The 23901-nt window shown below is 40.5% G+C and overlaps 1 protein-coding gene across 1 annotated transcript in view; it reads right to left on the bottom strand.

Annotated features, from left to right (window-relative positions):
• KIAA1549 overlaps positions 1 to 23901 on the bottom strand; it is a gene marked incomplete at both ends in the record, with an annotated part of 143489 nt that overhangs the window by 70520 nt on the left and 49068 nt on the right. Inside the window, one exon of the mRNA XM_080631181.1 lies at positions 1208 to 3943. Within this exon, the coding sequence (XP_080487307.1) occupies positions 1208 to 3943 (2736 nt within the window). The remainder of the gene's footprint in view (positions 1 to 1207; positions 3944 to 23901) is intronic.

The raw sequence follows: 23901 nt of genomic DNA, 5'->3' as shown, positions 1-23901 counted from the left end.
CCATTGAGGCATTCAAGTTGCATCTGAAAGTTGCCTCACATTTGAGTGTGACCTGTGCATAACAAACCTGCTATCATAACACAGTTAAAAGTTTTGTAGGCAATGCATGGAATGCAGATGAGGACAGAAAAAAGCCACAGAAAATATGCATCTACATTTCTCTTAAATAAAAAGTAAACAAGCATGACATTAATTACTGAAATGGATATCCACCAAGTAAGAAATCAGTTTAAAAACCCCACATCCCTATGGACGTCATGTCTGTCACAGTCACACTTAAGATTGTGACTATGGTCAAAGAAACAACTGAACAATGCTGTGTTATCATCCTGCATTTACTTCCCACCAGTAGCTTGCCTACAAAACTACTCAAATCACAGGTTAAAAAACCCGTCAATTTCCTCATCGTGGCATAGCCAGCTCACCTTCATATCTGGAAGATGAGATTATGCTCATTCTGATTTACATATTACAAATAAATTTTAAAGGCAAAATGTGTTGCATTTTTGCAGCTGCCCTGGATTAGTTTGCTGGTGTTGTTTTGTTAACAAATTAGGAAGAGGTAGAAAAACACCAAAGAAGCAAACACAGATGCCAAGACAATTAGTTTTGAAACACACTAATGTAACTTTTTCTGGTTACAAACACATGAAATCCAACTGAAATAAGTACAGGAGGAGGAGGGAAAATATAAATATAAGCTAGTACGGTAGAATTATAAAAATGGTTACAAACCCCAGACATTTTTTAAACCAACCCTCCTCTTTCATATTACAACATTACCTCACATGCAGGTTGTTTTTACAAACAGCAGCACCAACTGAAAGGAGAAACTTACTCAGTCAGAACATTTAATAGTTTGGCAAAACATCACCATGACAGCAACATTCATTTACAACCCATGAAATGATAAAGCAGCCCCTAATTCAGCAGACTTGTATATACGCATCAGCAATTTTAGAAGGCAAGTTCATTCTCTGTGCAGTGTAACGTGCATGTAACTCACCATCACAACAGGCTTTGCTCAAATGAATTCTATTATTTTCAAGAATAAATGATAAATCACCACTTTTACACCTGTTTGTCTAAATTTATGCTGTATTTCTTTGAAAGGCTCTCTTAGTTAATTCATTATCTCCAATTTAACTAGGGGGTCACATTACAGTGGCTTCTGGAAAACAAAATAGAAATATTGGAAGTATCTTACCTGCAGTAACTAAATAAGCATCAGGAACTGTGATGTCGCAGACATACGGTTGCTTGGTAGTGCTCACTGCGGAGGTTAAGACCACAGGTTCAGATGGAGTAGTCACCAGAGGGGTGGAGGAGAACGTCGGCAGGCTGCCAGCAGCAGTCGTGCTGTGGCTGTCCACAGCACTGGCAGCTGTGGTCGTGGGGACAGTGGTGGAAGCAACGGATGTGTCAGTACCAGAAGTTACACTGCTTCCTGCTGGAACTTCATATCCAGTGGCAGGGCTAGAAGTTGGAGGAAATTGGGTGGGAGCAGATGATGTGGTCACTGACAGAGATGCTGTAGGAAAGGGCATCACGCTGATGGTGTCGGCCCCTGAAGTCAGGTTGTCAAGGTCTGCGGGAGAAAGGGTTGTGTGGGTACTGCCCTCGCTGAGAGATGTTAAAAGCAGCGTGGGGCTAACTGTAGCACCAATATCCTCATCAGAAGCCAGAGCAGTTGAGAGCAGAGAAGAAGATACATTTAAGACAGGAGTTGCTGGAAAGGTAGTAAAGAGAGATGTCAGATCTGTTTCATTGAGCAAGATGCTGCTCATAACAGACTGGGTGCTGGAAGCAGGCAGCACCATGGTAGGAACCACGGAGTGAGAGGTGGAGAGTGAAGGCTCCAGCTGAGAGGTAGCTCCTGTAACGGCTGAGGTAAACACAACTTCAGAGCCTGCTGGCAATACTGAAGGTGCTTCCAGAAAGACAGACAACTTAGAGTGAAAATCTGATGATGGTGTTATTTCAGGAACATGTGCACCTGGAAGAGAGGATGCATTTGAATACAAGTATGATGTTTGGCTGAGAGGGAACTGAGAAACCTCAGTGTCAGTGGCAGAGCTGACAGTGGTAGCAAAATCCCAACTGGAAACATCCTCGGAAAATACTGATGTTCCAGTCAACGAGGTCTGAGGTAAGAGTGTTGATAAATCACTTTCCATAACAGAGTAAGAACTTAGCATGGCCAATGATGACAGAGACAAGTAGCTAGGTTCAATAAGAAATGGTGTCGATAAAAGATGGGATGAGAAATCCAAAATATTTAAAGACGGTTCCTCCCTTGTAGACGTCTTCTCAAGCAAGACAGATTCTGATGACATTAATTCTGGCAACTCCAGCAAAGTTGTAAAACTGACTGCAAACGATGCTACTGGCTCACTCTGAATGAAGGTGGAGTCAAACAGAATGGTGGTGGCAACAGGAAGTTCCATGTGAGTGCTTGGTGTCAATGAAACTGTTTCCAGAACAGGGGGGGAAAACTGGGCAGAGATGCTCAGTGATGTTCCTTCAGCGAGCTGGTGGTAGGAAGAAGAAATTGTTATAGGTGTTCCAGTGTTAAGGACAGTGTCCACAGTGCTTAATAAAAACATGCTTGAATCAGGGATTTCTGCAAATCTTGAAGAAAATGAAACAACTGGTCTTGATGGAAAAGAAGTATCGAAAGTCTCAGGTGTAGGCTCCTCTAATTCATACCCGTCAGTAATTATAGTTGTAAACGGAGTTATGCCTTGTACTTCAGAGGCTTTGATGGACAAAGTTTCAACATAATCACCTGAGCCCACATCCTGTTCCAGGGAAAAGCCTGCTTCGGGCAGAAGTGAAACTGAGTCACAATACAAACAAGAACTGTATGATCTTGTGAAAGGCACTGGACTCATGAGCTCACTGGCAAGCTCTGATTGACTTGGTATTTCTGAACCAGCAGGCAAATTTGGTGCTGTACTGGAGGATTCATGTGTAAACAGGTTGGCATTAAGAACTCTATTAGAGTCCATGGAAATAACAGCTGAGTGAAGCGGGAAAGACGCAAGTGGAAGACTAATAGAAAACAAAGCAGGCTCAGCACTGGCTACTGAAGCCAGCGTGTCCCAGGGAATGCTTGGAAAGGGGTAGGTCCTCAGACTGAGAGTTTCTGCTGCCCTGCTACTCACATCAGAGTAAACGTCATCATACAGGTCTGCACTTCGCGCTGTGGCATTTGGGGTCCCCAGGCTAGTTTCATCCAGCAGCTTGAGATGAAAAGGTGACCCTTCTGAATTAGCCCCAAAAGGCAAAGCTGTTAAACTTGCATTTATGTCTTCCTGCACTGCAACTCCCGCCTCTGAAAGAATGGAAGTGAAATAAATAGCTGTATTTGGAGGGTACAACTGCAAGTGTCTGCCTGGTGATAGCATTTCACTATCTTGTACAAAAGGCTTCGATTCAGTAGGAGCATTACTGTGATCACGGACTGTGCTCAACGGAGTCTTCTGCTGCGCTGTTTTTAAGATGTCATATGGTGAAAAAAGGACAGATGATGAAGGTGTTAGCAAAACAGTTTCTAACATTTCTCTTGGTGGCTCTGCTGTATTAACTGAGTGATGATCTGTTAAAACTACAAAAGACTTCAGTGGAGGAGTCCACTGTGCCTTTGGAAATGAACTAATAAACTCATCGTCACTTAAGAAAGCCTCATTGCTTGTTACAGAGCCATCTACCAACGGCACACTTCTCCCTTCTGACATCCTGACCATTTCTTCTTGGTTAAATAAAGTCACATCAAAAGGAGTGGTAACTGATGATAAAACCGTTTGAAAGAAATTACTTTCTTGGGACTCCGAAGTACTCTTTGCTAAGGCCATTTGTGTCCTGCTGCCTGATATGCTTTCGTGTATCTTTGAGTCCACTGAGAAAAAGGAAAAATTTTGCTGCTCCAAGGATCTCTCATCTAAACGAAGAGGGAAAGAAGAAAACAAAAAACCACCAGATTAGCACAAGTAGTAAGATTACAATGAGAGAATCTCCCATAACAATATTCCTAGAGATAACCACCCAGAATTCAAAGGCTACGGAAAACCTCCCAGTAAAAGAAACACCTACATGCACAAGTCAGCACAAACAGCAAGATTCTCTGTGAAACTCCATTCCCTGGAAATGAGCAGACAACACAAGCTCCTCTCACTCTGCACCTACTCATCTCTCTACAGCAGCACTTCAGTGAGGCCCACAGGACAGAAAGTAGCTCCCTATGCAAGGCTACAGTTCACGGCAGCTAATGGTGTCACAAAGTAAACAAGAAGGGTAACAGGGAATAATGCAGGATAAAAATTTGCCTAACTTTAAGCCTTCTGCTTTCCTTTAGCATCACTTCATTTCCTCTGTTTTATTACTTCTTAATATTAGGCTCACTAGCAGATCCGCTATGTTTCAAGGACCAGATCCTCCCTCTCGAATCAGAAATGAGTGACACATGAGAGACGAAGAGGAGTTCACTTTACGTAAGGCAAATGGGGACCTGATATCACTTATAAGAATTTCCTAAGTAACATGTCCAGTAGTTACGCTTGTATTGCCAGCCATTCATTTAACTTCTGGTCTTTAGCAGTCAGTGACAAATTGCTTCAGTACATAATTGCTATCTTTAATTCACAACCTGCTGTGGGAGTACCCTATTTATGGGCCACTTGTACTAAAACATTCACTGCTCCAGTTTGCAGAATCCAAGTAGTAATAGCTGGGTTCAAACAAGAAGCAGAAAAAGCTAAGAATTCACCAAATATGTGCAAAAACCATATATGAATATAATTTGCATAACTTGACTATAAGTCAAGTCCCCTCTTACTCCACTCTTGTGAGACCACCTGCAATACTGTGTTCAGCTCTGGGGGTCCCAACACAAAAGGGATGTGGACCTGCTCAAGTGAGTCCAGAGGAGGCCACAGAGAGGCTCCGAGGGCTGTAGTACTTCTATGAAGAGAGGCTGAGAGAGTTGGGCTTGTTCAGTCTGGAGAAGAGAAGGCTCAGGGGAGACCATAGAGCAGCTTCTAGCACTTAAATGGGGCCTACAAGAAATCTGGAGAGAGCATGTAGAGGGCATCAACAAGGGATGATGGCCTTAAACTGAAAGAGGGAGACTGAGATTAGGTATTATGAAGAAATTCTTCCCTGTGAGGGTGGTGAGGCCCTGGCACAGGTTGCCCAGAGAAGTTGTTGCTGCCCATCCCTGACGGTGTTCAAGGCCAGGCTGGATGGGGCTTGGAGCAATCTGGCCTAGTTGAAGGTGTCCCTGCCCATGGCAGGAGGGTTGGACCTTTAAGGTCTCTTCCAACACAAATCATTCTGTGACTCTATGATTCTAATTATTCCTCTCTCACAAAAGTGTTCTTGGGTTACTGAGAAGTTCTGTTTATTAGCTTTTCCAAACATGGATGCATTTTGCAAAGAAAAGGTTGATTATTGTTTGAGTACTTTTCTGAAATGTCAAGATTGAATTAACAACCTTCAGAGCTGAATATTAAGGAAATATTAGAAAATTGCCTCAGGATATTTTTCAAGGATATACACAAAGGCTTCATCCTTAAATTATCTATCCCATTTGATTATCCTGCTTTCACATGGAAGTATCCACACAGTATTCCTGGAACCTACTGGCAGTGCACATTAAAAAGGCTGGGGGGAGTGGGGGGGTGGGAATCCTGTCCAGTTAAACCATCAGGGATCAGTTTAAAATCAAAACGAGCATACACAGTATAAAGTGCCAGACAGTGATACAGCATACTGCTCAACTGTAACTACATTAGTGACCCTTTAGAGGATGCCTTGACCTCAGTAACCCATGCTAGGTCCTGCAGGAATAGCTCACCTATCTGTTAACACACTGTTGTCAGTCTAACAACACTTTCCAGGGGTGATAAACTGCTGTACCCAACCCTTCCTCCCCGGTCTGTTTGCTGAATTCTTTGCCACAACTTTTCAAGAGCTGAAACACCAACTTGATATATTTTGAAGCTGAAAAGCATGATCACAAGAATTAATGCACAGAGCTAGTATCACTGTACCACTAATAGCAGCTAATCAAATATGAATGCTGTGATTCTATACGTTATTTTACAGATGCCATGAACAATGTTTTGCAGCACAGCAGATGCTATTCTCTCAAATACTTCAAATCAATTTTTTTTCCCCGCCTTAAACTCATTGTAGGCACTGCCAAGTTTATGGTGCTTAGTTGTGGTGCAATGATAAAATATACTGCCTTACAATGCTCTCAGGGAGAAAAGGGAAAAAAGGAGGAGGGAGGACAAACGGCGAGGGGAAAGAAGGAGGGGGGGAAAGAACATAAGTACACTTCTGTAAAAGCTATGAAAGACAAATACACAAGCCTATCCTTGACTTCTTCCACGGAAGTCAGCTATTTGAACACGGCACAGTGCAACCACTTTAACTTAGGCTTTCAGTCTTTATTTTAATCTTTGTGAGATTTTGAATAAGCAGGGAGTTACTAAAGGAAAAGTCTCACAAGGCTATGAAACAAACACTGCCAGAATGAATCATTTCTTTCCCCATGCACAATTCCTTTTAGCCAGCCCTGTAAAATCCTGCGCACCTTGGTCACACACTTTAGAGTCCTAGCACTTGCCTACAGTGAATTCTACAGGCAAACATGCTAACAGATAAAAGTTGTTCTTGTTCATCACAGCTTCATGTTATAAATCCCTGTGGCAGTAACACAAGACAGCTGTGCTAGTTTCAACACAGTAAGCATGGTAAATGTGAAATTGCTACACATGATAGTTAATATGACCAGCAAAGGTGAATACATACTGATTAGTAACTGCACTTCTGGTCATGTATCTCCACAAATCTTTGACCCAAAGCTAGAGGTGCTTCCACAACCAAAACAGTTTCATCGCCTGTTCATGCTTATGCCATGTACCATCAATTTTCCTTTACCCATAGAGATCGCCCTTTATCTTTGCTCAATAGGATAGGGAAGCTGTCACAAGGCCAGATCCTGCTGAAAGTGACTTCATGGCAAAAAGATCTTCTGAAGAGTCACCTGCACCACCATAAGCTGTCCAATAGACATGCATAAAAGACACGGCCAATATGGGATAGTATATATTTCCTGAAAGACATAAATAGTAAATAACAATTTTATCACACACCTGTGCCTCCTAATGTAAAGTCTTGCCACTGACACCACAGAGGAAAGAACACAGCTTCCAAAAAAGATTAGGTTTTGTTTTAAGGAAAACACACCATATCTCGAAAAACTGACAGGCTACAAGACAAGGTAACAGCAGTTAGTTAAGTAAGTGGAGTGGGGAAAATTCACTTGTGATCCAGGATTTTGAAACAACTCATCAGCAAGTTCATGAGCTACTCCTCCATGCTCTTTGCTTTGCTTAGCATTTTAGAAGCAGGGAGCATCAGTGACACGCCATTAATAATGCAATTTATTGTTTTCTGCCACCTCCAGAACAACAGTGTACTACTTCAACACCACTTGTTAGAACTGTGTGTGCCTCTCATGGAGAGCAGATGGGATGTGCAGCAGATGCGCCTCAGAGCAGCCGGACAGCCCATAAAGAGGAAGAAAAAGCAAAGGAAAAAGGGAAGGAGGTGAAGGCACACCGCGGCACGACAATCACGCCCTCACCACGCAGAGCAGCTGATCTGGGCATACCGTGGGACAAAGAAAGCAGACAGATTGCACGTGTTCTGGTGTATCTCAACATCACGACTGCACAACGCTATTGATGAATATCAATGCTGACTTGTTTGTTTGCACAGCTGCTGGGTGACGGTTTTGCCATCCAGCAACTGTACTGCCACTGAGGTCGGCAACGGCAACAGGCTGACAATCAGACAAGCCAAACTGCACCAAGCCGGTAACATTATGAGAAAGAACAGTTAGCTTAGGAAGCAAAGCTGTGATCCCAAGCTACTGCAAAGGGGAGGAAAGGAGAGCACTTGTGGCAGGGGCCGCAAGAGGCACAGATGGCACCAATACAATGCCTCAGCTCAGACAACAACTTTCGGACACAGGAAGAATGACAGCATAGGAAACGCGCTGATGGGCTTGGGGTGACGAACTCTCCGCTGCTTCTGCTGCCCTGCAGAACTGGTTAGAGCCTGAATTAAATTCACAAGTAATGAAACCTGTCACTGAGCACAATGATTCCTTCAACTGCCAAATCCGTGTTTACAGAAGCACAGCCGTGCACCGTTAACACTGGTGCAGACTTGTGTGAATTCAGGAAGGGCCATAACACATATAGTCCCATGACTACAGCAAAGGACTGCTGCAGTCTACAGACTTCAGTGACAAAAATATACCATGTGGCTTGCCAGAAAGTGATGAGTGTTCATTAACCAGGAACTAGACTAGTAATTTTTCCCGAAAGCAATTAGAGAGATGTAGTTTTCATCCTTCCTGTAGCCACAGTGCTGAAAAGTAATGTCTGTTCCATACTCTATAATAAGGTAAAAAAAGGATGATTTTCCAAATATATAATATATTCATCTGTTCATAAGCTTCCATATTTACACATTTATAATAAATATACTTTCCTATATTTTTAAATGTGGGATTCAAGAGGTGACTTTTGCCCCCGCCACTGATCTCTCATGTGGCTTCAAAAAAGTTGCAATACTTTTCTGCACTTTGCTATTTAAATGTGACAATTATACACTATCACAACTCCAGTATATACTAAAATGTAGGTAATTTCCTATATTATGAAAATGTTAAATTATAGATGATAGGTACAGGGATGAACAACAACAAATGTAATAGAGGAGTCTTTACTGCTGATAAAAATAAACCTTAAGAATAAAACTAGCAATTTTTGCTCTATTGCTTTTTAGAACTAAGTAACAGCTAATAAAGTTTGCAAGCATCAGAAAGTGCCAGCAGCCCAGCTGCAAACCAGTTCAAACATACATCACCTCAAAAAAAAAAAGCAATCTTTTGTGTACTAACACAATGGTCTAAAAAATTCAATTTTAGCACCTTTCTTTTTTTAGGCAAGAAGAAAAATTGCTCTTTTATTACTGCCTACTGTTTCAAACAAAGTCATTTTAGATAAGAGAGGCAACCAACACTACATGCCTGCCAAGTATTATGGGAAATTTCCTATTCATAGAATCATGGACTGGTTTGGGTTGGAAGGGACATCAAGGATCATCCAGTTCATGGTCAGGGACATGCCCCACTAGCCCAAGTTGCTTCAAGCCCCCTCCAACCTGTCCCTGAACACTGACAGGGATAGGGCAGCCACAGCTTCTCTGGGCAACCTGCACCAGTGCCTCATCACCCTTCACAGTGAAGAGCTGCTTCTTTGTATCAAACTTATATCTCCCCTGTTTAAGTTTAAGCCTATTACCTAACTAGATTCTATGATTCTATTAGATAACAGTTCTCTAATTCTTAAAATTAAAGCTATGGACTCATTAGGAATATTCACTACTTGAAACAGCTCCCTGACTATAGGGTAGAGTAGCACACCACTTTTAAGGAAAGCTTTTAACACTACTTTTTAATTTCACTTTTTCTTTGAGAAACAGTAAGAAATTTAAATAACTGAACCTAGCATAGGATGAGACCACCCAAGGGTAAAAAAAATGACAGACTCAAATGTATCTGAAAAAAATTGTAACTCTTCTTCATATGGCTTAACACTTAATAACTAATTTATTTAACAGGATTCAGTTCAGCTTCCGCCAAAAAAGATCTTGTATGCATTAGATCACTGCAAAAAATTTACACAGTTCTGCTGCGTAAGCGTCAAACTAAATTTCTTAGGTGTCTGGCTTGGAGGAAAATACCAGTCACAGAAGCATGTGCAGCTGAAAAGCTGTCTGCTTTCTTCTCTGGGAGGCATTAAGCATGGATTGAACACTGACACTAATCAGCCCTGGCACACAAAAGCCAGGGAGAGGAGGGGATGAGAGCCTGCACAGTTCTTCCCTTCCAGAGCTGTAGCTCCTCTGCAGGGCTCTCGGCAGTGTTTGGAAAGTTCTGTTCCCAGAGGACACACTGCACCCATACCCAATGTGCCCTTGCTGCTTAGGCTGTGCAAAGGACACAAACCATCTGGAGTCATAACAGCCGTCTCCCAAAGATGCTCATTTTCTTATTGTAAAATAATATCTCACCATTTACCACATGCAACTTATGATTTCACTAATCAAACTGCTTGTACTACCTGAAAGGCTAAAAGAGAGAGCAAGTAAAGAAGTAAAAAATGGATGCTGAATCTTGGCACTCTTGTGCTGCAGTTGAAGATAAATTTTGTAGCTAATGATAAAAAGTTGTATTAAGAGAAAAATAACAGTGTGAATAGGAAGCATGCAAAGTGAGTGCCTATGTACACACACACACACTTTTGCACACTTCAGTTTTCGATCTATAGCCAAGAAAGAAGAACATCTTGAAGTCATTCTTCATTCACATGCAAACAGATGTGGCTCAGCTGCTGTTCAGGTGCAAGTACAGAAGAAACTCCCCCTCCTCCACAGCAACTGAGCATGAGCTTCCATCTCTGTATGACATGAAAACATGCAGCAAAGCACAAAGAGAAGGGGCAAAGATAAACCCTTGCTTGCCAGCAGAGGTGATAGAGACTTTGTAAAGAAAGAGGTTTAAGTAGAAGACAGCGTAACTGCATTCATACCTGAGCGTATTAAAAAATACGACACTCCTTATCAAATAGCGCATTTGAAAACCAATACTAATGAACTTGTAACACCTATAATTCTTCCTTATCCAACATTAAAAGGCCCTCAAAACTTCCTTTATGACACTTGATGGTAACCATCACGTTAAAGAGCTGTAGGCAGTCTGGGATCCCAACTTCCACTGCACAGCCCACAGAACACCTCATGAGAAAATCTGAAGTCTATGTTCTGATCCAGGAGTCTTCCTAACATACCCACTGTTGAGGCAGAACAGGACCTTGCAGTAGTTTGCAGTAAATGGCAGATTAAAAGAAAAAAACTACAGCTTCTCTTTATTTAATACCATTATAACACATTCTGGTTTTCATGAAAGGGAAGAAAAACTTTGTAACCGAAGTGAAGCTTTTTGTAACATACCACCAGATCAGGCAGTAAGGGCAGGAGAACATACAGATGGGGAGAGAGCAAACAACCCCATCACTGGCTCCACAGACACAAGCACACAATGAAGTTCATCTCCCAAACAACATTATGACTTTTGAAAAACCACAACTTTGCTAACAAGTGGGCTGGGAACAAAACCCATGCACAGAACAGTTTGTCACACCTACACAACACCTGCAAACCCAAATGATGCAGAAGTCCTCAGTCGTGGAACTGCATAAAGCTCTTACAGCAGGAACATGCCTCCAGCTGACAGTTCCCCTCTAGAACTCCGAATGCAGAGAACATGAGAAAGCCATGAGCATTCATACCATTTCCAGCACCTCAGGGGGAAGAGAGGTAGATGTTTCCCACACAAAAGCCTTCTATGGCCACTACCCGTTCCTACAGACCATCACCCACAACTGAGGAGAGCAACGGCTTCATGCAGGGCTTAGTGCTCTATCATGACCAGCTGGCTGGCCATGCATGCACACACAGAGAAAACAGCAAATGAAATTACAGCTCCAAGTGTAGCTTTTGCTGGGAGCACACAGGCTTTTTTGGCATTTAGCTGTACATGACATCATCATGTGGGAAGCCATATGTTAGGGATAAAGTACACACAAACTTGGACTGGTTTTACAAATGTTAACTCTAAGAAAAACTCGCATCAGATTTGCTCATCATGATAAACAGGTCACATTTTTTAGGAAGAAAAAGCTTTCTTCCTTCCTCCCCCATCCTGTTTGGTTGTTGTTGTTGTTTTTTCTTTAATTGCTCTCTGCACAGCAATTTGATTTCTAGTCTCTAAAGAGCTAGTGTCAGTTTTCATCCAACTGAATGACTACCAAGAAGCTTTCTGTTTATGCTTGACACTGAAGCATCCTCCAAAATGCAGATGCTGGAAGTTTTTGAAAAGACCAATTAAATCTATATTAGCCTCTCTTTAGCGCAGATGACACATCCGCGAGTAGTATTTTGCACCCAGTACATACAAATATCCTTATGTCCTTAACACAAAATAATTTTTATTTCTTAAAATTGCACTATCACTACAAACTCTCCAGAAGCAATGAAATGACAGACAGCCTGAAGACAAGAGTAACTGTCTAATTAAAACAGAGCCTACGCTGTATCCTAGTAACCCAGTTATCCACAGGGACTCTCTGACACATATCCTTAACTGTGCCATGCTGACAAAGGAAAATACCCTTGACTGAGCTTTAAGTTGCTCAGGTCAGCACACTTGTTGCTCCAAAATCATATTACTTCAAGGGATAAGTGGAAGTCCCAACCTGCAACACCTAAAATCAGCTGCTTTGAGAAGTTAATTCACAAGACTTTTGTTACACAAAGCATGATGAAAAATCTGAAAAGATGACTTTTTCAACTGGCATAATACCATCATTCTGTATTGAACTAGTAAAACAACTTAACTGCTTCAGGCCCAGACCATAACAATACACCTGTAAATGCTTAAATTTTCTAACAGCTGTATATGCATAAGCAAGTAATATTGAAAAACTCACACACTCAGATGTGAAGGCATTTAGTGATACTCACAGCATGTATCACTGGGCTAATCAAGTCACATGAGAGAACCTCTCAATGCATTTTCACACAGAAAGGAGATTTCACAGCAAGCTAGAAAAGAGCAGAACAATCCCATCTAGCCCAGCCTTTGGGGCTGAAACTAAGTGCTCACCAAGAGCTGAAAACATGGAAAAAGGAACAAAGAGATGGAACAGAAGTTCAGGAAGTACTCACTTTAAGTAGAGGTTTGAAATAAGTTACCCAAGGTTTTTCTTTATAACGTGTAAGTGTGTTTGGCCTTGACCTCACTTGGTCAAAAAAAAGAAAAACATCCTAAAAAAAACCCCTGTAAGAAAGAGTCACTGCGTAATACCAAAAATCAAACTTCTGACATAATTTATAGCCGCAGAATTTCCAGAAGCCAATTCCCTGGCAAAGTTACTAGGAAAGAAGAAATAAAGCAACACAAGCATTATTTCAAGTAATAAAAACCAACCAACCAACAACAAACAAATAACCAAAACAACCACAGCCCACATTTCTTTGCCCCCTCCCTATAGGTTGTGTCAAGCTCAGCCATCCACTGAACAGCATATGCAAATTCAATGCAAGCATCCTTACCAGAGATTCTGGAACTGCACTACTTTTAACAATGATTATGGTATCAAGTAGTGCTTTCCTGTGCAGGCATCTCAAGACTTAACAATTAATTCTGGTCTTTTTATCTTTTACTTGTTAATATCCTCAAAACGTGACAAATAAAGAAATCACAGTTGCTAGCATCTTAAAGGAAAGGAAACTTGCTCAAAGCTTCTTCTTCCATGTCCTTAACACAACACAACAGGCCTAATCACCACTCTCAGAGCATTCTCCTGGAAACAGGTTATCCTGAGCTACTGCTGTTTAAGCTTTCAGACCTGGGGACATGTTCGTGATCAACACAAATGAGTTCAACTCTATTGGCTCCAGCAAAGTTGCATCATCTTTTCTCAGGTCTGAAGTTGTTGCTGTAAGATCACAAGTTACCAGCCACCAAGTAACACAGAAGATAGTAAGATGACAGTCTTCTACTTCTTGGCACTCTCAGTTGCTCAAGATGCATGTGGCAATCCACACTTAAGAGAAATAAGCTGTCAATACTGGAGTCCCCACGAGGTGGTATTAAGATCATCTTGTAAGAGCTGCAGTTTCTGCACAGCCCTAGAACCTTCATCACCTCAGTTAACAACAGAAATAAAAGAATCAGCAAATAACATGAGTTGCAGAAACAAATCAGAAAAGGATCTGCTATAGAAAACAACATCTAGATAGTCCAGAAAAAGAATTTAAGATTATTCTTACTAGAAATATGTACAGAAGAACCAGAAAGGGAACATAACAACTGTAAAGCACAGAAATATATGGGAGGGGAAAGCACTACAAAGTCCTAGTCTATAGGGCAGTCTGCTCACAGCAGTTTTTACAGGAATGGTATCTCTTCAGGAACATCACAAAGTATGACTTCCTAATTAACATGCTGAGAAATACACTACAAAACCAACAATAAAAGGAGAGGCAAGGACTATCCCCTTATCAAAATTTAACACACACGAGACAGATGAGAAGCAAAACCAACTTGCTGGGAAACAGATGAGTTAATGCACCTTTCCCAATCAAGGCTATTAACAAGAGAGCAACTGAAACATGTTTCAGAACAACTGAGCATTAAAGAAACTGAAAAGCCACAGCACAGCCACACTAGCCTTGGAGAAGATGCTTTTGTTATAACTGACACTTATTAGTGTCACGAAAGAAAATATGTTTTCCTTAAGGCAATGAGAAGACAAGGAAGTGGGCAAAGCATCATGCACTTGCAGATAACAACAGCCGAACTCTGCCACATTCTGTAATAATCATTGTACACTTATCACCTTGGCTGCCATAAAGCATCCCATTACAACCAGACTTTTCAAGACCATGTAGCACAGCATCATGTTAGCTTGGCTGTGAACTGTTGCTGAAGCAAATGATGACACTGAAGAGATGGCCCTTCTAAATCCTTACTAGGGCCTTTACTGGTCCTTAAGCTCCCTGGGTCATCCCTTCACTTCTCCATAGGCTCTAGTTTTTAAGGTTGTATAAGGTTCCAACCTACTTCTATTACTTTTCAGTGAAGCTACAAATAGGAGTCAGTGAGGGGTTGTAAATTGCAGCATGCACTGGGTAAGCACAGACGTATATGCACTACTCCATCTATCACAGATGGTACCATTAAAGGTATTCTCCACTGAAAAAAGCTGGGCCAGGATCATAAGCTCCTAAGGTGAATCCCACATCTGGTTAAACTCATGCTGATCCCCATGCACACTTGAGATAGCAACTGGGAAACAGGGTTGAGATGCATTCTGGCTGTATAGTCTCCAAGACAAAGACAATAAAATCATATCCCAGAACACTAAATATTGGCTTCATAAGAAGAGTAGAGACTTCTCTCGAATTCAGACCTCGGTATTTGTTTCAAGATGATCTGATCTACATTTCAGGACAACCTAGAAGTTTAACCCAGTGAAGTGTTGATGACTTCCTTCCTTATGTGGGATTCCTCAGCACAGTGCACAGTATTTTTGGAAGCTGAAATAGATACCTCTTTGATCCTGAACTGAACTTAAAAGCACATTTTTTGTTTAGGGTGTTGTCAATAGCATCAACCTACCTACTTAAAAGGTATCATCACACTGAACCTGGTGAAGCACTGAGTTCCCTTCATATGTGGCATGCCTTAGGACAAGCACACTGTACTCGAAATCTGGAACAATTACCCTGTGCATTTGAAACTGAACTTAAAAGTTGGGGGTTTGATGTCATGAATAGCTTTAAATTTCCTACTTGAGAAATACCACTGCATTGAAACTGGGCCTCTGCAGTGTGAATGGGGCTGCCAGTGTTCTCCACAAGATGCCACACATTTGAAGCATCTCCCTTCCCAAAATATTCACCTATAGGAGGAAGCAACTCAGTTACATCTGTGATGAGGGAAAAGGCAGAAAAGTAAGCCAGAGTTCCAGTTTTATCAGGAATCATGACATGCATTCCAAGAATAAGAACACAGAGTAAAGGCAAGGCTGATACACATTTTTATTAGCATACAAATGCAAATAGATACAATTTTCCAAAATAAAGAGCAGACCCCTTTGTGATCCAACACACACAACTATTCTGCTTTCCTGCATGCTTAGTACAATTTAAACTAATTGTAGGCTGCTTCTGTTGATTTCTTTTAAAAAAATATGGCTTATGCACATCACAACATCTCCAAATAAAACTGAAATTAAAGTGACTGCACATGTTAATAACTACTTTCGCTTTTATCCTAGATAAATAACACATGATGATTTCCATACTATAGCAGTCTCAAATTTTCTATTCAGAAGAATTCTATCTGCATTGAAACACATTCAAAAGAAAGGGAAAACCACTAACCTTCTCTATTAAGTTATCAGTTCTTTGAAATGGAGTATTTACAATGTACATGAATTGTCTGATATGTCTCTTACAGAGCTGGAAAATCCACTCCTGCTTTACAGGAAAGGGGTTGCTAGAGAACAGCGTATTATGTATAACCAGATATACACTTCAGAGGTGACTCCAGATCCTTTATATCAGGATTCTTCCCCTTTCTTAATCTATATAATCAAGCTTAGTCTTCTGTACCAAGTTGATTTTCATCATTTAAGAGGCTCCATCACTCATATGGCTATTTTCTCCCCTTACAAAAGCTGAAGTACCCATGATCAAAAATGGCCAGCATTTCTGGATCAGGTCACAACAGATAATTTGTACTACTTTGCCATGTATAGCCAAACTAGTATAAAATTTTTATTTATGCTGAAGGAAAAGCAGGTCAGTACACAAGTTATGAGCTACAGTTTGCTCTATTTCACTCCCTGTGGTTTCAAACTGCTCTCCAACAGTTGCCTGGGAATGGACCTCCAGCCCAATTATTTCTGAGATATTCCTACTTTCCTACTAATACTGTCTTGCCATAACCTGACCTAATATAGAGACTGGCAAGAGTGTAGTTACCATAGACTTATGGTATCATTTCTCTGCTTCCTGGATAGAAAAAAGCACTTCAGGGAGGGTGTATTATCATGTCATATCTATTCCACTCTGATCCACACCCCAATAACCATGAAACACACAGGGAAATGAACATTTTCTTTTTAACTGGACCAGGTAGGGCTTGAAAAGGTCTAAACAAGATATGATTTTGGAGAACATGAGCTTGATAATCAAGTTCCTTTGCTTTTAACTGTACACAGGTATTCACATATCTGAGAATGTTATCCTAACACAAGAAAGCTTTCACACAGCACACAGAAAGAAACTGCCTAACACGAAGAGTTCAGTCCCTTAACTAACACTGGTCTCATCCATATGATGATGAATGAGAATGGGATTGAGAGAATCACAGAATGAAGAGAGAAAATGAATGTGCTGGGAAGATGATAGTTTGAGCTTTGCTCTCAAATGCACTTCCTTTAAACACTCCCCTTTGCAATGATCTGAGCCTTCTTCAACCTTTGGAGTAAGATTTTTCTTTTCTGTACAGACTCCTTCCTGCAGGGCCAACATTATATGGCACCCAGCACGGTGGTACAACTGAGCTTAGCCTCTCCAGCACAGTCCTATGCAAAGCACCTTGAGCGCCATAGGAAATGGAGTGCTCCTTTCCCAGCTGACTGCATGGGGTTCTGCAGGAAGCCATATGAACACAAGTTGGTTGTCTCATGCTATGATATTAGAAAAGGAAATAAGAGAGCCTTACATGTGACTTCGTGTCAGGTTTTGGATGCTGTACTAAATGAAAAATATGATTTAATTATAAAGAATCCAAAGAAAACTACAAGAAAGGACAGAGGCTTTCTAATGAGGAAACAACTGAGATAAAGTTGGGATTAATCATCCTAAACGAAAAGTGATTATAGGGGGAAAGAAAGTACATAACAAAACATGCCAATTGTTTTTAAGCACATGTAAAGAGGAATAATCTCTTTTCCACATCTACACTGCATAGCTCAGTCCTGACAGCCTTTAGGATGAGTTTTCCGAAGGCTGATGTTGCGCTATATTAGAAGGATTGCTCCAGATTGTCCAGGAGTCTCCATCACTGGAAATCTTTAAGAATAGTTTAAATAACCACATCACGAATTATAATTACAGCTGATTTTTGCTTTGAGACTTCTTCCAGACCCATTTTCTCTGATCCAGGCTGTTCGTATGCACTGCAGAGAGAAATCAATGTCACATATGTTTAAAAAAATAAAAGTTGCAGGGCTAAGCCTTCTGTGCAGTTTCTCTTATACAGCAAAGCTGTTTTAAAGAAAATAAACCAATAAGCTGTGTTTAGGAATAACCAAACTTTCCTGCTACTTGAGAAAGGAATTTCTCCAGGATCTGTTAAAAATGCTAGCTTACATATTGTTACCATAAACATGAGGCTGCCAAGGAACACATCAACTAACACACTTAAAGGTATGCTGAGAAAGGATTGTAATCAGTGATTATAAAGAATTCCCTAATCCCAACAAGCAATTAGCTGCCAATTGATAGTAAGCATACTACTCTCTTTAAGAGCAACAGAACAACATGTTCCGTATTCAGCTGGATAAAAGCATATACAAACAACTTCACACCACTGAGGGCCCACAGCAAAAAGGACCAGTGTTTCAAAGCAGAAGTATGTGCATGACTTTGTTACCAGTTGTGCATCCTCTGTGGCGAATGCACTATTTACAGTACCTCTAAAAAACCACAAAACTCATTATAAAAGCACAACTTGCTTAGCTGTGCTGTCAGGGATCTTTCTCAAGAAAGGCAAGCCTCTAAATTCTTTCTCTTGCCTTCCACCATTACCCATTCTCTTTCAAAGGCCAGATCCTTCATTTCTTGATTACAACTGAAGTAACAACAAAGTCAAACGTTCCAAAAGCCTCAAATGAAAAGAATAGTGTTTCCACCTGTAAGCAAAACACAGCCAGTGCTCAGGTCCCTCAAACCTGTTTCCACATCTTCTTACTAGTATGAGAAAGGAGGAAGAAATTATAACCAGTTTCTTAGTTACAACCACAAATATTTTAAAAGCACTACAAGTACAAATGTGTGTACAATTGCACAGTCAAAGAAATCATCCCTGTCACGAACACATACCACTTTTTACTTCATGAGGCGATTTCACCTTCTCTTTCCCTACCCTGCTGCTTCCCACAATACCTACACATCAAGGATAAAACCGAAGTAATGAAAAAAGCATTCTGAGCTGCTTTGGACTCCCTACAGCTAGCAAAGAAGTTTCTTCAGCAACCTAGGCTGTACATGTCCCTAGCTGCACTCCAAGACCTACCTGGGCATCCAAAACTACACACATTTTTATCAACTAGTGCTCCCCTGCTAACTGAGAATAAGAGCAAAGTAGGACAGTTCCTGCTGCTGTGGAATGCTTTAAATTCCTATCACTGCTGACAGTTGCGTGAGAGAACGTGGTGGGCATATACTGCACACTGGACTGAAGAATTTTCTCCAAACTTATACTGTATGATGCTTCCACCTGAAGAAGCTCAAATGAGAAATGGGGACAGACAGTTACACTTCTGTGCTGCAGGGTCAAGGCTTTGGTGCCTGCAGCAATGCTGGTTAGTACAGCCTCAGTTAGGAAGGCAAGAGAGGCTGCTCTTTATATGGAAGTAAAATGAGAAGAAAATCTCTACATGCCTTGCCTTTAGAGATAGAGCTGGTCTAACACTGCCAAGCTAGGATCAAGAAAGTGTGGTTTACCTCCTCTAGTATACATTGGCTCCTGACAGGCAGGAGAGTTAAAATAGGAATTCTTGGTGATGATTCTAGTTATAGTGCATGAAAGACATTTTGCTGTTACTTGCTGGTTTGTGGCACTACATACAAGCCCCTAGCAGAGATTCAGACTTAGGCCTTGGCAAAACCTGCTCCACAACATCCTGCTTCTTAAAAATTACAGTAAGTGCTGGTAGGAGTTTTCCAAATTAAATTTCTTTAGAATGACTGAAACTAGACCCAGAATACTTTATTTTTTCCTTTAGCTCCTTATTCTGCTTCCTTGCAAAGTTAACTACCTGGCACCAATTCTACTTGAGATGATCATAGATTTTATTCACTCACACACATACACACATTCAGTCTTTATTAATTAGGATTTGGAAGAAACGAAAAGCATATGGCCACGTAAGTTTCCTACGGATTTGAGAGTAACACAGAGTATTTCCAGCAGCATTTTCCATTTTGTCCCATCAGACCACTAAATCATTTAACCTGCTATGTTTTTGCTTATTATCTCTTCAAACGAATGACATGAAAAAAGTCTAAAGGACTTGTTACCAAACTCAGTTAAGAGATGCAAGCAGTAGTGCTTCCACCCAAGAAAACCTCATTATAAAATACATAGCCAGATCTGATACACATTTCAGTTAAATCTCAACTTTCTTAATAAAGAATCAAAAAACATACAAAAAAAGGGGTATATTAGCACAAGTACCCACAAAGCCGGAGTACAGTCATCTTCACAAGTAGTTAAGTCACCAAAGCACCATGATAAGCTTCCTTGAGACCCTGAAGATCCAGGCATCCCTGTAATAATCTTATGTGCTCAAAAGTCTCTGCTAACACTAGTCAGAAAAGAAAAAAAGATGAAGCCCACACACTTTCACACATCTTGCAGCACTAATTCTAAACCCAACAGCCACACTTTGTGAGAAAGGAGCAGTTATCCTTGTAAGGGATAGGAGGAATAAATTAGAATCCAGTGCACTACCTGCAATCGGCAGTTCTAGTTTTAGCAGTTTCCATGCCCAGAGACATGGGATGTGCCTTCCTGTTTGCCAGCTCTCTGAAATGTCACATTATACAAACCACGTTAACATGAAAGCAAATGGAAGGTGTCTCATGTAATCAAAATATGAACAGTTTAAAGTCTGTGGGGAAAAAAAAAAAAGGCTAACAGAACATTAAAAATATATATACACACATACACAGTATGTGTACATTAAATCTAATATATACATGCATATAGTACATAAAACATTAACGTGTATGCTCTACATCAGTTCTAAGGGTACTCCCTCCCACACAGCTGAGCTTAAAGCCGTGATATTTTCTCAGTTTCATAGCCTGAGATTCAGTTCTTATTTCAGTAACATCTTCAGGCTGCCTTCACACAACAGATCAAAATACAGGTAATCAGATAATGCTCATATCTAAACTCTGCTGTGACTTCCTGGAGACTTAAATCCTTACCTCTGTCTCTCTAATCCATCCAGTTCTCTGATTCTCAGTTAGCAATTTAGGATGAAGATATTAACTTTCTTGTGAAGATTTATAACATCCTGACTCATCTTTCAAAATTCTAAGGGCCTGTGGGCACAGTAGGTGTAATAATCACCTTAAGGAAGGCTATAAGAAAACAAAAAAATCCAAAGTGTGCTGCACCACCTGCCAGTAGAAGACAGCAGCAGAAAAAGAGCACTTTGAGGAACATGGTTCCCAGCCCAGTCTCTGGGGAGATGCTACAACACTCTTCTTTGCAGATCTGTTCCTACCAGCCTCCAATGATGCATGGTTCTGTGCTAACCATAACATAAAAACTATACTAAGCCTGAATTTCCTAAGTGAATATGAAGTATGTTAGTCTATGTTTTGTCCTCTCCAGTAACTTTTGAATCCAATGACCAATTAAAAACATACTCAAGAGAAGCCTCTACATTCAGAAATAATCAGTTTCAATTATATTTCCTGAATGTAAGAATCTGAGATGAGGAAAGAAGCATACACTTGTTATTCATCTGCCCTTCTCTGCATTGAGGGAGGCTTAGGCAGAACTCAGCTTTTAACATGCCTTTTGGGAGCAGCTGGTTAGCAAACTTGCATATCCACAGCTCCAGACATAGCAATACACATACTGCTTCCCCAGTGCAAATATCTTTTTGACACTGATCTGCTGTTAACTGCCTGGGTTAGATGGAGATGGAGGGAGGAGAGGGAAACAGGACGCTACAGTCAAGGTACTGGGATTCATAAATTCTGCCCATCATGGAACAGACTTATTTTAGACCAAGCTGACCGTCCACCTACCCACCTAGTTCTGTCCTGGGTAGAAGTCCCAAAATCCACCTAGTCACGACACCTTTGGTTTTGTGGTCTTTTAGCTGCACAAAATGTTGAACCCAATCACTTTAGAAAATGGATCCTTCCAGTCACTTCGGCACGTGGATCTAGCAGCCAGACACTTTCAGATGCAAAGCTCAACTTGGAAAACAATACAAATGTCCAACACAAATAGAAGACAGTGCTTTTGCTCACAGTGAGAAAAGAGGCAACCACATTTTCCCCAAATAATTATCCAGTGTTAGACAAATAAAACAATTAAATAATTGCTTGACAATGATGATAACACAATGAAACTGCTACATTATTCCAACTTTGACTCCTGTTCCAATTACTGAGAAACTCCACTTCACGTGCACAGTGATGGCAGTTAGTCACAACAAAAATTTCCATCCAAAAATGATCTTTGATAGTATTCTTTACCACTAAAATTAATTCCTGTGTTTCAAGGAAATCTGCTCTCTTTTAAATCCTGTTTCCAGCTCAAAATACTGCAAAAGCTTCTTGACAGTAAGCATGGTTTCCTTCTGCTTTTAAGAATGGAATGGAAATGTGCAACTAAAGCATTGCCTAGGCTTCTGTCTGACGCTTGAAGTCCTCTGAATATCTATATCCTCTCTTGCTTTTACTGAACATTTTGTTCACTTCATAAAAACAATTTTATAAATATAAAATTAGCATCTTATCCGACATGGTATAAAAGAGAATCAATGGGAGGGAAGTAGAGTTTATGCTTTTGTTTTATAGCACAGGATTATAAACTCAAGAGCTAAAAAAGACTGAACTACCATTATCATTTGGACTGAAGACTTGGAGGTACTGAAGACAAAGTACACTTTTCTACAGTTAGTCCTCCTAGCTTCTAAGGATCAGATCTTCTTCCAAGCTGCAAGCTAGACTTCTACACAATCTGCCATGGGATCTAGATAAATCCATCAAACAGGCCAGATGTGGCCTAAAGGCAGCGCATTCAGATTTTCTACTTATGCTAAAATCTGGCTCAATATCTTAAAACTCCAACATGCACAGATTAGACTATGGAACTGATATAGTTTCGGGGAGCAGGAGTTAAAATCCATCGCTTATCTTCCCAGATCAAGTCACTGTACATGCAAAAAGACTATGTTGGGAGCTATATGAAAAACAGAGTAACTGCCATCATTTTATCCACGTCAGGTCAGAAGATAGGATATCAATATATTAAGCAGCAAAATTAAATTACCCCTTGAAGAGAATGTGCTAAAACAGGGGAGAAAACAACACATCAAAACTCTGGTAAGCACCTGTTTAAAAATCTGTTTTTAAGACTAAAAAAGGACCTACCAGGAAAGGTTATATAAACCAGCCTAAAACAGTCTGTTATACTATAAAATTACCCATAAAACTATGCTGTACTGTGAATAAGCAGGGTAATGATCTTTTCTGTACAGGATTTAGCAGTCACCAGTTGCATGCCAGCTTTAAGTGAACTTTGATTAGCACTGCGTCCAAGAATCCCACTGCGGTGAACCTTCCATCCCCTTCATCCCACCAGTAATTTAATTCCCATAAGGAATTAGAAAGGCTAATGAACTAAGCAGCTGCGCAGAGTTTATTTCCGTATTCTCAGTGCACACATGTTTCTTATGTTTCTTCCTATCTGTGCAAGAACATTTCTGCTGGAAGAAGAGGAGGAGGAGGAGTAAAAGGCTCAAGAGGAGAAAATCAGAATTTGTATGTTGCACCTCAGTGTAACACTAAATTAAACTTAGTGAAAATCCATTTTTACATGTCGAACATTACAGCAACAAGAACTACACACCCCAAAGAATTCTACAACTTCTTCCTACTGTTTGAATTTTTAAAATAAAACAAAATTATTTTGCATTAGTAACAGCTTAGGATTTAATTAAGTTTTTCTTTTAAACATATGAAGAAAGCACTCTTTAAAGTCATGATAGAAACTCCTGTAAAGTAGCTTATTATCTTCAATTAATACTAGCACTGTGCTTACATTTAAAAGAGGATAGAAAAAGAGACCATAGTGCTTAAAACAATCTACACATCTCACCTGCAGCAGCTTGAGAATCAGATGTGTGGCTAAAAAGGAAG

Source organism: Psittacula echo (assembly GCF_963264785.1).
Source record: "Psittacula echo genome assembly, chromosome: 1".
In the NCBI taxonomy this organism is placed as follows: domain Eukaryota; kingdom Metazoa; phylum Chordata; class Aves; order Psittaciformes; family Psittacidae; genus Psittacula; species Psittacula echo.
Note: the sequence above shows the minus strand (reverse complement) of the source record. Positions and strands in the feature narration are given on the sequence as shown.